This window comes from Parasteatoda tepidariorum, chromosome X1 (genome assembly GCF_043381705.1).
Source record: "Parasteatoda tepidariorum isolate YZ-2023 chromosome X1, CAS_Ptep_4.0, whole genome shotgun sequence".
In the NCBI taxonomy this organism is placed as follows: Eukaryota; Metazoa; Arthropoda; class Arachnida; order Araneae; family Theridiidae; genus Parasteatoda; species Parasteatoda tepidariorum.
The window spans coordinates 4072365-4088617 of record NC_092214.1 but is presented as its reverse complement, the minus strand read 5'-3'; the positions used below and the strand labels follow the sequence as shown (position 1 = coordinate 4088617).

Sequence of the window (16253 nt, the reverse complement as noted above, 5' to 3'; positions counted from 1 at the left end):
CGGAGAATTTATTTCATTACAGTCCCGCAATGAACTGATAGTAAAGACACGGTTCCCAGTAGAACACCGAAGTCAAGCATCACTGACTGCTGTCAGTTACAGAGTGGTTGACCATTTTCATCAGCCTGAGTAGGGACCGAGGGTGCGCTGTATCCGCTGACCGAGGGTGACCGAGGGTGCGCCCTCTGCAGAGGATCGAAATTGAGATGGCATGTCCTCGCATCATCCTCGGGGATGTTTCCCAGTCCGTCGCCAATAGCCCATTGTGAAGGTCTAGAAAGATGTAAATAAAATACCTATTTACCTCATTTCATCATAATAAGAGACGTACCACTGCCTCATATTTTCCACAAGTACTGTATGCTATGTACCTCCAAATTTTTAAAGTCTGTTAATTGGGCCACAAACATATTGCAAATTTTTATAGGTTATAATGAGTATTATTCTTTTTTAAATAAAGTCAAACGTGAAAAGTGTTGAAGTCTGCCAAAAAAAAAGAATTTACTGTAAAAACAAATTGAAGGTTCTGTCATAAAATTGTATTTATGACATAAAATCGTTCATCAAATTTCATTATCGTAAGGTTGTGCTTCTTTTAAAATTTGTAAAATTTATAAATAGTATAACGCATTTTTTACAAAATAAACACAAACCTTATTTTAATGCTATCAGTTTTTCCTCACTGACCCTACTTTTTTTAGTGGCCGAATCAATCTAATTAAACAGTATTGCACTTGTAATTTTTATTTATTTATGTTTTTATTGAGCCAGAAATATATTTTATACTGCAAAATATCTTCAAAAATGCCGAAAAAGCTTCTCCATTCTGATTCATCCATGAACTTAGTTAAACGAGCTTTGTTTTCTCATAACCTTGCCACACCTCCAAATATTACTTACCACGCATCAGTGATATTGATGACATGGTTCAAAGATCTTTCTAACGGTTTTATGCAAAAAGCAACTTTTTATGTAATTTTAATCTTTGCTTTCACACATATTTCCTTCTTATTACCCTCTCGTTTTTATAACATTACATTTTCTGAAAGATCGTTGACTTGCACGTATTACATTTTTTATAATTTATTTATTTCCGAAACAGGTTTTTCTTCTTTTCGATTGTTTTATTAATTTACTAATCAATATATTCCAATAATAGTTTTGATGTTTTATGTATTATTAATATCATAAAAGCATATTTTACGCTACTTAAGAAACATTTATTTCGATAGTTGTTTTTTCTTAATGGCACTTTAATTGTTTTCATAAAACCAACGTGACAATAATAATCCAACGTTATAAATAGCACTCTAAGTTCAAGCATATTTTGTATAAATTAATAGTTTTGTAAAATTTGTCTCAATATTTATGAAATGTTTGTTTATTTTTTTAATGATACTTTAATTGTTTTAAGGGAAATCAACTTCAAATGAATTAAATAATATAAAATGATAAATTTACCAATAATTTCCATAAGAAACAAATCTAACCTTTTTAGCAGCCATTTTGTAAAATTGAAAAAAGATTTTAATTAGTTAAACTAATCATGTTTTTTGTATAAAAAACATTAAATTATAACTTTGAAATTTGCAATACAAGTGCATAAATTTGCTGCATAAGTGCTGCATAATAAAAAAATAGGCACATAAATTTTTAATAGTATTTATTTTAGTTATATATTTTCGCATTTATTTTTCCTTTTTAGTATAAAAAAGCATTTTGTAATTACAAAAATACTATATTCTGGATTTATAGTTATAAGTTATTATAGTTCCAAAATTCTGTAAAAGTGCATATAAATATATAAGTTCAAACTTTCAAAGCAAATAAAAGTTATAAACATGCTGTTATTGATAAGTTAAAAATAATAAATACTAAAAATATTTTTAGGAAAAACTTTTTTTCGAGATTTGAAACTTTGTAAACTGTAACTTTGTTAATGGCATAAACATAGATGTGATTTTTCAAGTTAAACTGTATAGTATTTTCTGTTTAAAAATTTTACTTGTTTTTCAACATTAATACGGATAATATAATTTTAAACTTATAATATTCATGAAACAGACTCCCTTAAAAGTAATTAATTTTCAAAAATTTATTTATTTTATAAGATTTATTTGCTTTTTAAACTCTTACTCATATTTTAATTATCCCAAAAGAAACTAAAATATTATAAAATAGTAAGCAAATGTTTTTAAAATTTATTATCGTTATTTTTCACTAAACCAATTAATATTTTCGTGATGCTGATTTGTACCCTAACATTTATTATACTCAAAAGTCAGTTCATTATACCTAAAAATATAATTTAGCCCAAAATCGGTATACTTTAAAGTAGGTACACAATCGTCTCGAAGCTATTCTTTTACTGCCACTCCTTATTCTAAATTGGCACAAGTTTTTTTTCTTTCCGGTCATCTAGCGGAAGTAATATTTTTAAAGTTAACTCGATTATTTTCATCATTATTCCAAACACTCGATAATTTTTCCTTGTCTCGCTGACCAATAGCTTAAATGTAAGCAGTTGCGAAATTTTCAACTCTAAATTTAATCATCGGATGAGTACAAGTTTAAAAGAAAGCGTTAATTCTCTAAGGCATAGTATATCTCTTACGTTCTGTGTTAATCTTTTATGGGGCCATTTTTATAGTAATGTTAAAAATATTTTTGGATTGAGACTAATTTACAAAAAGAAACGTATTTAATTCATTACCTAAGTTTAATTTGATTTGAAGACAAGTTTGAAGGAAAAGTTTATTCTCTATTTCATGGTATCCCTCTTGTGTTTTGTGTTAATCCTTCATAGGGCCATTTTTATAGTACGGTTAAAAATATTTTTGGGGATTGGGACTGATTTATAATAATAAACTCAATTAGTTTATTATCTATGTTTAATTTGATTTTTAAGACAGTTTTCCGTGTGAGGGTGGATAGGACTTTTAAACCTTTACCTATTGTAAAGAATTAGTCAAAAGTTTGAACTTTTGAGCTTATAAATAACCAAATTTATAAATTTAGTGTTTATAAATAATGAGAAATGATCAAATGAGCGAATGCGTAGCGTATAAATTACCAAATTTTAACGCATTTTATAAATTAATACTTTATTGTAATAAATTAATACTTCCTCAGGGCTAGTCTTTCTTCTTGACCCCACGTGACTTTTACTGTTACTCACATTTATGTAAACAAAACCTTTTATTGGTATTATTTTGCATTTTCTAAACTATCAGTAAAGCGCCGAATAAATCATAATTGGGAAAATAGCATCCCATCGTCCTTTAAAAATTAATGAAATTGATGGGAAGTATACTTCTACCGGACTTATAAAGAGTTCAAGAACGCTCTTGTTGTACGGAAACATTTTATTAAATAATGTGCGATGTTAAACGTCAAATTTTATAATATATCTTTGACTCTTTCAATTCGAAACTAATACTTATATGTTATACATCAATACCGGGATCAGCAACCTATGACCCGTGGATAACTTCAATCCTTGCAGCTATTTTGTGCTGTCCATGCTCTCTATTTACAAAGAGGTAGTTTTCAGATTTTTTTCATACTTTTTTTTTTAATTATTCAATTGAAAAAAATATTACAAGGGAAGTACAAACTTATGAGAGATATAATAACTACAGGCTTAACCGACTTAAAACTCCTTATTCTCAAGTTGCATATGATAAATTTTCAAATTTCACTCGTTGTACCTTCACAATGACTTGGCGATTGAATCTTGCTTCCAGACTGAAATCACAGACCACGCATTAAATATTGGCACTTGGAGAAAATAAAGTTAATTGAAAATAAATTTAGATTGTAAAACATTATTTTGCAAAAACACCATCAAAAGTGTTAAAAAATAATAAACAAGTTTAGGGTTAAGACCATGTAAAATCTAATTATTATATGTTACGAGTATAACTGTAAATGTAAAGATAAATTTCCTCCCTTTGCACAAAGAAAAAAATTCTGGTAAAATTACCGTACTGTAAAGACATTACTGGTTAAAAAAACCATAATTCTGGTAATAAAACCAAAATATGTGGTATTTAAACCGTCCATATGGTAAAGGCTTACTGGAAACTCTGGTTTTCAAAATTATAGTTCATTTGACCATACATTTAGTAAAGAATACTAAACTGAAAAATAAAATTAACGGAATAAATGGTTTTTGTGACATTTTCTAAAGTATAACGTTAAATTACCAAATTTTAACGCATGGTATAAATTAATACTTTATTGTTAATTTTACAAAAATCAATTTACCAAATTTTAATGCATGGTATAAATTAATACTTTATTGTTAATTTCGCAAAAATCATTACCAAAGCGCTTAAGTAAAAATTGCCTTGCCTTTTTCTGTTGCTATACAATCAGAAACTCGATAAATTTTATCATATCTTGGCAGTTATAACCATGCTTTTTCTTTGTGTAACTAAGACTCATCTATGGGAAATCAGTGAAACTTTAGTTCGATAAGTCTCCCATGAAGTTGCTAACTCAAGCGTTAAAGTATTTTAGATTAATATCTATGTAAACATAACACAGAATGATATAAGGGATAAATTTATAATGTCATACTAATTGACTTATTAAAATTACTATAGTTCTAGATACTGATGAAAGTAGTTTATTCACTATTCTAAGATTTTGACAAATTAAATTCTCTGAGACACTTCTGAAACTTTTTTGATTTTTAATTTTATTTAAGTTCTATGACACATTTTGTTGTTTGGCAATTTATTTTTAATTATTTGAATTAAAAAATTTATGAGATTACTTTGAATTATAGTTTGCAAAAACGTTTTAGATATTTTGAATTCAATGAGGTCTGTTACTACTTTTGATTCAAGATTTAAACGTTTTTAAACAATAGTTCATTTTGTAAATAGTTCTTTTAAACAATGTTCAGCTTTTTTAAAACAAAAATTATTGCTTTCTTGCCTGTTTCTGTACTTTCTTACTTATTATTATGATTGGATGAAATCATGTCTTACAGTGACTTACTTTCAATGATGCTTGGTATTCAAATTACAAAAGCTTTTCTTCTTTTTTAAAAATATATTAAAAGATAAATTTATTACAGTTAAATCCGGTACAAACTGCCTTTAATTTTAAAATTATGAATTTATCAAAAATTTAAAATTTCATTTAAATATATCAATTAATTTTAAACATATTAGTTTAATTTAAATTTTTAATATATAAACTAAATTTATAAGGAATTGCTATTTTTGCTGTTAAACAACAAAATATGCATTTTTTCCCCTAAGAATAGTAATCATTTTACTAACGTGAGGTAGTTCAAAAATCAATTGCTCTTTGTTCTCACTAATTTCACTGATACATGCAGAGAAAAATTCTGATAACATTACCGTACAGTATTGTAATGACATCTCTCGTAATTAAAATCTAAATATACGGTATTTAAACTATTAAATTGGTAATTTTTTGTATTCATTTGGTAAAACAGTTTGTCGGAAATTCTTTTTTCCAAAATTATAGCTCGTATTACCCCACGTTTAGTGAAGAATACAAAACCGAAAATCAATTTTAACCGAAAAAATGGTTTTTAAGCCATGTTCTAAGGAATCATGATAAATTTAGCAAATTTTACGACATTTACCAAATTATATCACACAATATAAAACCCATTTTTTTTTAATTTTACCAAAATTATTATCAAAGCGCTTCTATAAAAACTACCGCACTTTTTGGTTTTCCTATAGAATGGTAAATATTACCATATTCTAACAGTTTCAGTCATATTTTTTTCCTCAATATGAGATGGATTATTGATATAATAATTTAGGATATTTTAATTACGGAAAACAGTATATTAACTTAAAAGTGGTTTTTCGTAAGGGGTAACTAGTGAGGAAACGAAATCAATTGATAGAATCAACAGGTCAAAGCGCTTCGAAAAAATTTTCCGCACCTTTCGGTTTTTTTATAGCATGATAAATATTACACGATTCTGGCAGTTTTTGCTATTTTTTTTCTCAATATGAGGTGGCTTATTGGTATAATAATTTAGGATATTTTAATTATAAAAACAGTACATTTACTTAAAAGTGGTTGTTTGCAAGGGGTCATAAATAAGGGGTATTTCCTTAAGAAACGAAATCAATTAGAAACGAAAAGGCAAACGGGATCAAACTTATAATTTGCTTGTAGAGTGGGAAGAAAGTATTTAATATCAGGAAGTACAAACGTGTTTTTTATCATGTCGAGAATTTTCTTCAAAACTTTTGCCGACCATCTCCCTTGAAAATAGGTCGTTTCAAAGGTGATTTTATTTCCGGTAAAACTAAAAATAAGTCCCATCGAAGTGAAGCTATTCATCAACCAAAGCGAAGCATCAGCAACGACGAATTTCAAAGAGAATGTAAACAATAAAACTCATTAACGGGAGTTGTAGAATTAAATGGGTACTTATCAGCAAATAAATTTCCTTTTTAATTATTACAGGTCTTTAAAATGACACTTTTGATTTTAAAATTATAAAAGAAGTTATTCGTATTTTATTTTGGGTGCTTTGCATTTTATATTACTTGTTAATCTTATTTCAATAATAATTTAATTTGAATTTTTAAAATTTTAAAACCTAAGTTAAAAAAATACTGATAAACTTCTTTATTTGATATGATTTTTAGAAGGTTTGAAAATGCCTAATTAAGCTTATTTTAATTTTTGGCTCCAGGATAAATGGCGCACTATTGTATTAGTAAAAATTTAAAACATACAATTTTAAGATCCTCTTAGCATATTACGAATTTTAAAAGTTCATTTATAATATTATGTCAGTTAAAATTTCGTACAAATTATTTTTAATTTTGAAAATTCAGTAATAATATTACAACCTATGAATAATCATGAAAAATCATTCATATCTTCAAAAAAGTTCAATTTTTGAACATAATTTGTTCACTAAATTTTGAAAAATATTGATGAGTCATTTTTGTGAAGTTCCAGTCTATTATTTGATTTACGAACACAGACAGTAAAACAATCTTGCATTTTAAAACAACCGTATTGATGTATTCAACTTCTTAAAAGCAGATTTATGTATGATAATGAGAAAATTGAATTATATTTTAAATTTAAACACTAGACTTTATATGACTAATAATGTATTCCTTTCGCATGTATGACTTTAAAATTACTTTAAAAGTCATGAATACCTTTTTAATTATAATAACAGAAAACCACACTTGAAAGCAATTTTATTTGCTGCAACATTTAATTAATTCAAATAAATAAATTAGGTTGTAGTTAAAGAAACAACTTTTTCTAGACATCGGTATAAACTACTTTTGATTCATAAAGTAAAAAATCAACTTAAATTTAAATTAGAACTGGAAATTTAGAGAAGAAAATATTATCTAAATGTAAATACAGAAATAAAANTTCAAATAAATAAATTAGGTTGTAGTTAAAGAAACAACTTTTTCTAGACATCGGTATAAACTACTTTTGATTCATAAAGTAAAAAATCAACTTAAATTTAAATTAGAACTGGACATTTAGAGAAAAAAATATTGTCTAAATGTAAATACTAAAATGAAAATAAAAAATAAATACTAAAATAAAAAAAAAATAAATACTAAAATAAAATAAAAATACTAAAATAAAAATAAAAAATAAATACTAAAGTTAAAAGAAATTTAATTGAAAAATTGACAATTCCCCCAAGCTTATTTTTTTGAAAAAAAACCGTTTTTGAAAGACCACATTTTCTATAAACTCCTGAATAGTTATGGATTTCGAACTTTGGTTCATTGTGTAATAGAACTGGTAAAAATTTAATTCTCCTTACACATTGCATGCAATTTTCTTTCAAAAAATTATTATTAAATTGTAACATTTCAAGTACAGTAATAAAGAAATTGTTATTAAAAAAGTTACAAGGATTTCAAATTCTCTCACATGTATTACGATACTCTAATTTTGCCCAACACAAATAGAAAGTTTGAACTGAAATTTTTCAAAACAAGTTAAGACTTTTGTCATATAAATTTGTAGAACAAACTTTTTTATAGCTAGCAATCAATCCGTATTGTTATAAAAAATGTTTTCAAAATATCTGCACATTGAAAAAGTCAGTATGAATTGCTCTAAAAGTAGGTTTCCATATTTTTTAATTTATTTATTTTGAAGTAAAAGTTTGAATTTAATGCTACGGACATAAAACATGCTTTATTTGTACATTATCTTAACTATATTTAAAATTTGCCTTACATTTCTCCTTAGTTCAAGAGGATATTGTTCTCTTCAAAACTGATTTCTAGTCAAAGTAGGTTAAAATTACGAGAACTAGCTTTTTTTAAAAATGTTTATGCAAATTTCAGTCATAGGACTTCTTTTATGTTATCCCGATAATCAATGGCCATCCATAACTAAGTATATTTATTGTTATTTTGCGTTTTCATATATATTTCCATTTTCTGAAAATTCTTTACTGAAGAATATCTAGGTTAGTAGGAGGTCTTCAGCTCCGCAAGAAAAAAAAATGAAGATTATTGTCAAAGCTTTATGACACAGTGGTCTTTTGACATCCGGTCCGGTCACCTTTACTAACCTGTGTGTGCCTACGACAACCCCCGAGATTTGATATCAGTTTCTACTGACAACTCGGAAACATCCTATGAGGCGGAAAATTGCTCTTTGTTTTGAAATACAGGACGATATTATTTGAGAGCTTCTTTCAAGATGCTCGAAAATATTGGTGTCAGGCCAGCTACGTCTTAAAAAGAAAATCTTGTTTCGCCTCACCGTTCCATCGCTCCACTTTATCATCTTTATTGTTTATCACTGCTTTAGTACAAAACAGTAGCAATCAAATGGGGATATCTTGTATCATTTCATTACATACTACCATCTTGACGCTTCTTTAATACGAACAAAAGAATAGTTCTAGCATTGTGATTGATTGAGAGTTTTCTATGGCGGAAGTTTCTCTTTTCCGCTCGATGTCAACTTTCTTGATCAGATTTGACAGAATGTAATATAAATGTGAGAGCATTTTATTTCTAAATGGACATGAAGCGTATTCTCTGATTTAGTTTTTTATTAAAATTCTTTACAGGTTTTGAAAAGGAAGAAAGTTGTGCTGAACTTGTTTCTCACATAAATTGTCTTAGTTTAAGTGAAATTATAAATGTGGTAGAAATGAGTAAAAAAGAGACAATGAGAAGTTAAAAGACTTATGCATTAGGTTCCTAGGCTTCTCGAATTATAGCAATGCTTCTTCATGTTACTAAAAAAATCCTCACGTTAAAAGAGATAATTCACTTCTCATTTTTTTAAAGTTATTGCATAAAATTTATTTGTATAGAAAATTAAGAATTACAGTTTGCATTTCCACAAAACTTATCAGTTTTGTGAAAATGAAAACTGTCCTTCCAGTTTTTACTGTATTTCTCATTTCTACAACAAACTTATTAGTCTGTTGTCGAAATTAGTAAAAAAATACAATGAGAAGTTAAAAGACTTATACATTAGGTTTTTATGCTTCACAAATTATAACAATGATTTCTCACTTAACTAAAAAAGTCCCCACCTTAAAAGAGATAGTTCACTTCTCATTTTTTAAAATTATTGCATAAAATTTATTTAAATGGAAAAATAATAAGTACAGTTTGCATTTGCCCAAAACTTATTAGCCTAATATGGAATACAAACTTGAATTACTAAAATATTTTTACACGTATATTTTCATTAAACATTAAAAGTTTCAACGCTGTTTTTTCTTAGTGCTATAAAATTGATGAATTAAGCTATAACAAATGCTATTATTTTAATCTTATTTCGTCATAGATTGCAGTATATTGATTAATTTGTCCTAAAGTTTTAATAAGAAAGCTGATTAGTCACGAAAAAATAAAAATTGAAGAAACAAATGAAATAAAAAGAAAAGAATCATGAATAAGGAAATAAGCTTTAATATTTATTAAAATTTCTGTCGTTATTCTTCAATTTTAAATATTTTCAATTAAAGTTGTAGAATGAATTTATAAATTGTATCAAAACGGAATTACACATATCAATGAAACAAAATTTTTGCAAAGTTTTATTCCTAAATAGTAAATATTCTAATACTCTTAATAAACCTGAACTTACTTTAAAACCATTATACGTGCTACAATCCTAATAAATATATTTAGCTTAATATCTGACTTACAAAATTCTGACAGGTAAATATTACATCACCTTCCACGTGGACAGAAGTTCCAAGTGTTTTCTAAAATTACAACCCATATATGGCATGTTCTAAATAATTCAAACAAAATGCAGTATTTAAAAGAAATTAAATTAATCACATATTCAAGAAAAAACAACATTACACTTTCCAGAAATCAGCTACACTGTAAAAAATTCCAGATCCAATTACGATAAAAATCACTGGTACTTTTAACCGTGAAATTCATTTTTACCGGTACATGTTACTGAACAAAAAATCTAATATACCATAATTTTACAGTAATTACTGTAAAATCACTAAATTACTCTAATTAAATTAATATTACTGCAAAATTTATGGTATTATATTTTACTGTTAAAAATGGATTTTACGTCTAATGCACTCGAAGTGCAAGTACTTTATACTGTAATTTGAACTGAGATGTCTTATAGTGTATGGCTTATAAATTTTCCAGCTGTTATCTGCTTGCTTCTTATAACTCTTTTAAAACTTTTTCTCATTTCACATGTGTGTGCCTCTCGGTTCGAATGTATACCTCCACCTAAAATGGTTTAATGCTTTTATTTTTCTATCGTGTCTCTTATTGTGACGGTGGTCACTATAACTCGAGCTGATTCTAAGTAAAATAATTTTTTATATTATTTTATTTACTGGGATGAAATTCAAATAAGTGAATGTTGTATTTTGAGGATTAAGTCGATTTTCTCATGTTTATTATTATTTTTTTCAATAAGAGGAAAATATTAAAACTTTAATGAACTACTGTATTTACTTAATAAATATAGAAAGAAAAACTTACTACAAAATATCACAGTAATTCTATTTCTAAGCTGCTGCATACTGCAAAAATGCAAAGCTAAAAAACATATTCCTTTTTAAAAGATGGATAACTAACCCTCCTTAAAATGTATGAAGAAATTAATTTCCTATTTATGACTTAGTAACAGAATAAATAAAAACAATTTTTCTACTTAATTACGTATTTCTAAGAATGTTTTATTTGGTTTTTGTTAGTTCCTGTTGCTCGGGGATTAGAACACTCGCCTCTTAATGAAGAGACCCAGGTTCAAATCCAAATAATTGCTGATCTATACGAATTCTGCGCACGACTCACATGAACCAGAGTGCTGACGTTAAATATCCGCAATAGTAAACGGATCGTGGGTTAGAGTTCCCTTGCCATCAAGCTAGCCATGGGAGAATTTCGTGGTTTTCCTCACCATGTAATGCAAGTGCGGGTTAGTTCTCCGCGAAAACAAATTTCTCTCAATACGTGATCCAGGAGTTTCCTTGTCTTCTGATGTTGATCATTGTTAGTCATAAGCTCATAAATTGGGTCGGCTGTTCAACGACAGTTATAAAAGTATGTATTTTAGGTGCCAAAGACAATAATGCAATACGATATCATATTATGCAATTGAAAATTTCAATTCAAAAAAGCAACTTATTAGAGAAAACACGTAACGAATTTAATACTTTAAGAGAGAAATTATGTCTTTCAAAAAAATTAAATGAAGTTATTTTAGATAGAAGTATAAAACCTTTCTTCAGAGAAATAGAGTTGAAACTGAATTTAGAGTAAAACTAACCATAAAATTACGCAACCAAATCAGAGTACGAATCAACTTATATTGACCATCTGTAATAACTGCTATAATAGATCAAGATGAAGGAAGTTAAGAAATATCGCCATTAAACTTTTATATGCATGGAAGAGCATTCACTTTTTCAACGTTGATGGCTTCAACTGTTTGTATGTTCTATTTAAACTAGAAAATTATTCATTTTTCACTCATAGAACTAGTTACTGTTCCACTGGCACAGAAATCAAAATAAGTTAAATATCGATTACGGATACTGATGAGGTGGAAATCAAAATAAGTTAAATATCGATGACGGATACTGATGAGGTAGGATTCTGCAGAATTTCAAGGACAGTTAATAAATATTTTTAAATTCATCTATATTAAGTAACTCTTGAAAAAGAGAGTAAAATATTAATTTCATTTTCAAAATCTAGATATAAACTCATAGATTTAAAAAATAAGCAACTTTTGAAAAAAGAGAGTAAATATGAGTTTAATTTTCTAATGGAGAATTGCGCAAAAATGATATTATAATTATTGGAAGAATCCTGCAAGGAAACGGATATGTTAAGTATAGAATAAGGGCTTTCTACACATAAGGATTCCGAACACATTTTAAAAACTACAAAGTTTTAAAATGTGCCCGAGCTCATACCTCTAATGGAAATGTATACTTATAAGGCAAAAAAAAATTTTACGCTAAGAAATAAGGTATGGTTAAAACTAAAAATTATTCATTTTTCACTCATAGAACTAGTTACTGTTCCACTGGCATAGAAGTCAAAATAAGTTAAATATCGATAACGGACACTGATGAGGTAGGATTCTGCAGAATTTCAAGGACAGTTAATAAATATTTTTAAATTCATCTTTATTAAGTAACTCTTGAAAAAGAGAGTAAAATATTAATTTCATTTTCAAAATCTAGATATAAACTCATAGATTTAAAAAATAAGCAACTTTTGAAAAAAGAGAGTAAATATGAGTTTAATTTTCTAGTGGGGAATTGCGCAAAAATGATATTATAATTACTAGAATGATCCTGCAAGATATTTTAAACGTAGAATATGGATTTTGTAGTTTTTGGTGTTGGAGCTCATGCCTCTAATGGAAATGTATACTTTTAAGACTAAAAAACAATTTTACACTGAGAAAAAAAGTATGGTCAAAACTCAAAAAAGTATGGTCAAAACTATATGGCAAACTTTGCCATGTTTCTGGTTCTACGGGAATGTGAAAAGAATCAGTAAATTTTATCGAACTGCTTTATTAATTATGTAGGTAAAATTAACAAAATATGGTTTCATGATTTATAATAAAATTTGGTAAACGTGGTAAAATTTGGTAATTTTATCATGATACCTAACAGCGTGGCACAAAAACCATTTATTCTGTTAAATTTACTATTCAGTTTTGTATTTTTTACTTAATGTGTGCTAATAAGAACTATAATTCTGAAAACCGGAATTTCCTGCATATTAGGCAAATTGTAATAATTTTTTTTCTCACTGCAGGTAAAGATTATACCAAGGGTCCACTAATGCGATGCTCGATGCAAGATGGCGTGTCTCTATTTGCATATTTATTGCTTCACTCACACTCTTTCAGCCTGCAGATACATTTTTAGGAATCTCAGTGAAACGAGGTAATTATTATAAAATATGTCCATCATTTAATTTTTTCTATTATTTTAAATGCTCAAAAATTACTTTCTTGATATCTAAGGGTTTATTTTTTTTAAGTTAAATATTTAATACAGGCTAATGTTTGATTTTTCCCGCTCACTTCTCTTAGAGGTATTTATATTTTTAGTGGTATTTTTAAGTCACATCTTTTAGAGGTATTTATTTAAATTTTAGAGGTATTTATAATTTCCTAAATCTAGTCACAGTTGAAAGACAGAATTGTGTTCTGCAATCATTAAATTCAGTAAGTATACTTATACAGTTAGAACATGAAAAACGGATACATTTGCTAAGATACATTTTGCTGGTATTAACTGAATTAGAACTTGTTACTCAAAGCATTAATTTCCATAGTCTTCTGTGGAAGCACTTAAATTGTTTAACATTGTTAATTGCCATGTTATATTATTTTGAATTAGTACATTTTATATTTCATTATTTTGTAGTAAAAGTATAAATATGTGTAATGTGAATGAGCCAAGGATATTCCAACCAAATATGACTAAATTTTAATAGTAAACAAAATTGTTCTACGACTTTATGTGTTATTTTGAAAAAAAAACTAGTTACAGTTCTGTATTAAATGGTTGTTTCTAATTTTACTGTTTTTTTATTTATAGTCGTTTCATTAGTGAAAAAGTTTGTTCAAATAAGTTATAAAGTCGTAAGTGACTATTCTATAAGGTCATAGGCAAAATACGAAGAATAAATTAATTATGAATTACTGTAATAAAATTTTGAATCAATATTTACTTAATATATGATAGCTAAAATGTAAACAAATAAATAAACACAAAATAATTAAAATAAGCGGTAATAAGGAGAACGATATCTCATTAAAAATTTATCTACAAATTCGAACACAAGTTAAATACATTAAAAATGATTTTTATTTATTTATACGTAATTTAATGATTAAATATTTTTTATGATATATTCAATTAATTTATTTTACAATTTTCCAATATAGAAAAGGATTAGCGAACATTTTAAAAAATATATCGTTTTTTCCACATTTTACCTGATTTTCTTTTCAATTTAAAGAATGTTTTTATGTTTTTAGCAACAAAAAATAGCGCTTTTACCTAACTTAAGTTTACAAAAAAAGTTAGCTATATTACTTTACAATCCCTGGCCAAATTAATAGACGCTCTATATATATTCTATGTAAAATCTTCATTATCAAGTGATACTATGCAGCTTTATTGTTTAAACCGGTTTACACTTGATTACGTTCATGTATCAGTTGGTTAACATAGTAATGCAATACGTTAAAAAATTAATACAAATAGGAAGTATATAAAAAATCTCCCGAATTAAACCCATTACATGCATGTTTAGTTATAAAAGTATTGCATATATAACATGTAATTATTAAAAAACTAAATTGCGTCTAATAATCTGTTCTAATTATTATAATATACCTATATAATATTTGATATAATAAATATTTTACATTTATATAATATATCCTCTAATTTATCCAATTGTCGAATTTATATGATATATCGTCTAATTTAACCCATCGATACACGAACATAAACAAGTGCAAACCGGTTTCAGTCGCGTAAAAACAACAAAGCTGTATAGTATCACCTGATAATTAAGATTATACATAGAATCTTATAGTGCGTCTATTAATTTGGCCAGGAACTGTATATTTATGTAAATTAGTAATTATCTAATCGTAACCTTAAGCAAAATTCAATTTTTAAATTTAATTATTTTCCAATATTTAAAATGAAAAAAAAACTTCCTTCTTTAGATATCCACTTACAAATTTCATTGTTTTTCGATTAAATTTTAGAAAAAACGAACGTGTTTTCTTTCATAGCAAAGGAAACCGCACGTGAATTAAAGATGTTTGTTTTTTTCTCTGTGCGACTGACTGGAAAAAATCTACCGGAATTCGAGCGAAGTATCGAAATTCAAGAAATGATTCATCGATGAACTTTACTGCTATAAAGAATTTTCACATCACACTTATGAAAACAATTAAGTTCCAAAAAAAAACAGATCGAATAAAATTAATGACTTTTGATTTGTGGAATTGCACTCTTAGATGTTATATCTTGACCGAGCAATAAAAATCAATGATGCTGAACTGATTTTAAAAGATTCTTGCTAAAAAACTAAATTATGTGAACCCAATCAAATAAGTAATGAATCAGATTTCATTTTATTATCAGTCACAAGAAGAGTGCGTGAACCAGCTTCAGTCATGGTTCATGTCATTGCAGGTCATAAATATTCACCGTGACATTACTCCTAAAATGACTTTTATTGTTTTCCGTAGCTTTGTTTTTGTTTACTATTTCCGATAAGTTTAGTGTTTTTTTTCCGATAATTTAAATCATTTTTCAATGTTCTGGCACAATGCGTGACTTCATTTTTCGAAAAATTTGCTTGTTTGTATAAAAAAAGGATTCAAACATTTTGTTTCTGTACTACTTTAACCAAAACAAAAATACCTGAAACTTTAAATGTTTTCTTGGAGCGTTGAACTAACCTCGAGACGTAAAACAATATCATATATAACAAGACAATATAAAATGCCTTTATAATTTTTTCGATTAATCATTAACTTAATTTTAAGTTATATCATTTTTACTCATTTCATCAGCTTTCTTAGATAAAAAAATATAAATAAATAAGAACAATATCTGTTCTTATTTATGTGTGTTCTATCTGTTTTATAATTTATTTTTTTCAATTCATTGTAAAAAATTACGGAAAGAAGGACTGGCATTTAAGTAGCCGGTACTTTTTACCGTA

At 27.0% G+C, this 16253-nt stretch overlaps 2 protein-coding genes across 2 annotated transcripts in view; one reads left to right on the top strand and one right to left on the bottom strand.

The window, feature by feature from the left end:
• LOC107450407 (uncharacterized) overlaps window positions 1-16253 on the bottom strand; it is a 477566-nt gene that overhangs the window by 293514 nt on the left and 167799 nt on the right. The gene's annotated exons all lie outside the window — the stretch shown is intronic.
• Window positions 1-16253, top strand: part of LOC107438528 (serine protease 33) — a 47612-nt gene that overhangs the window by 8306 nt on the left and 23053 nt on the right. The window contains exon 2 of the mRNA XM_016050836.3: window positions 13308-13438. Within this exon, the coding sequence (XP_015906322.2) occupies window positions 13339-13438 (100 nt within the window). The 5' untranslated portion in view covers window positions 13308-13338. The remainder of the gene's footprint in view (window positions 1-13307; window positions 13439-16253) is intronic.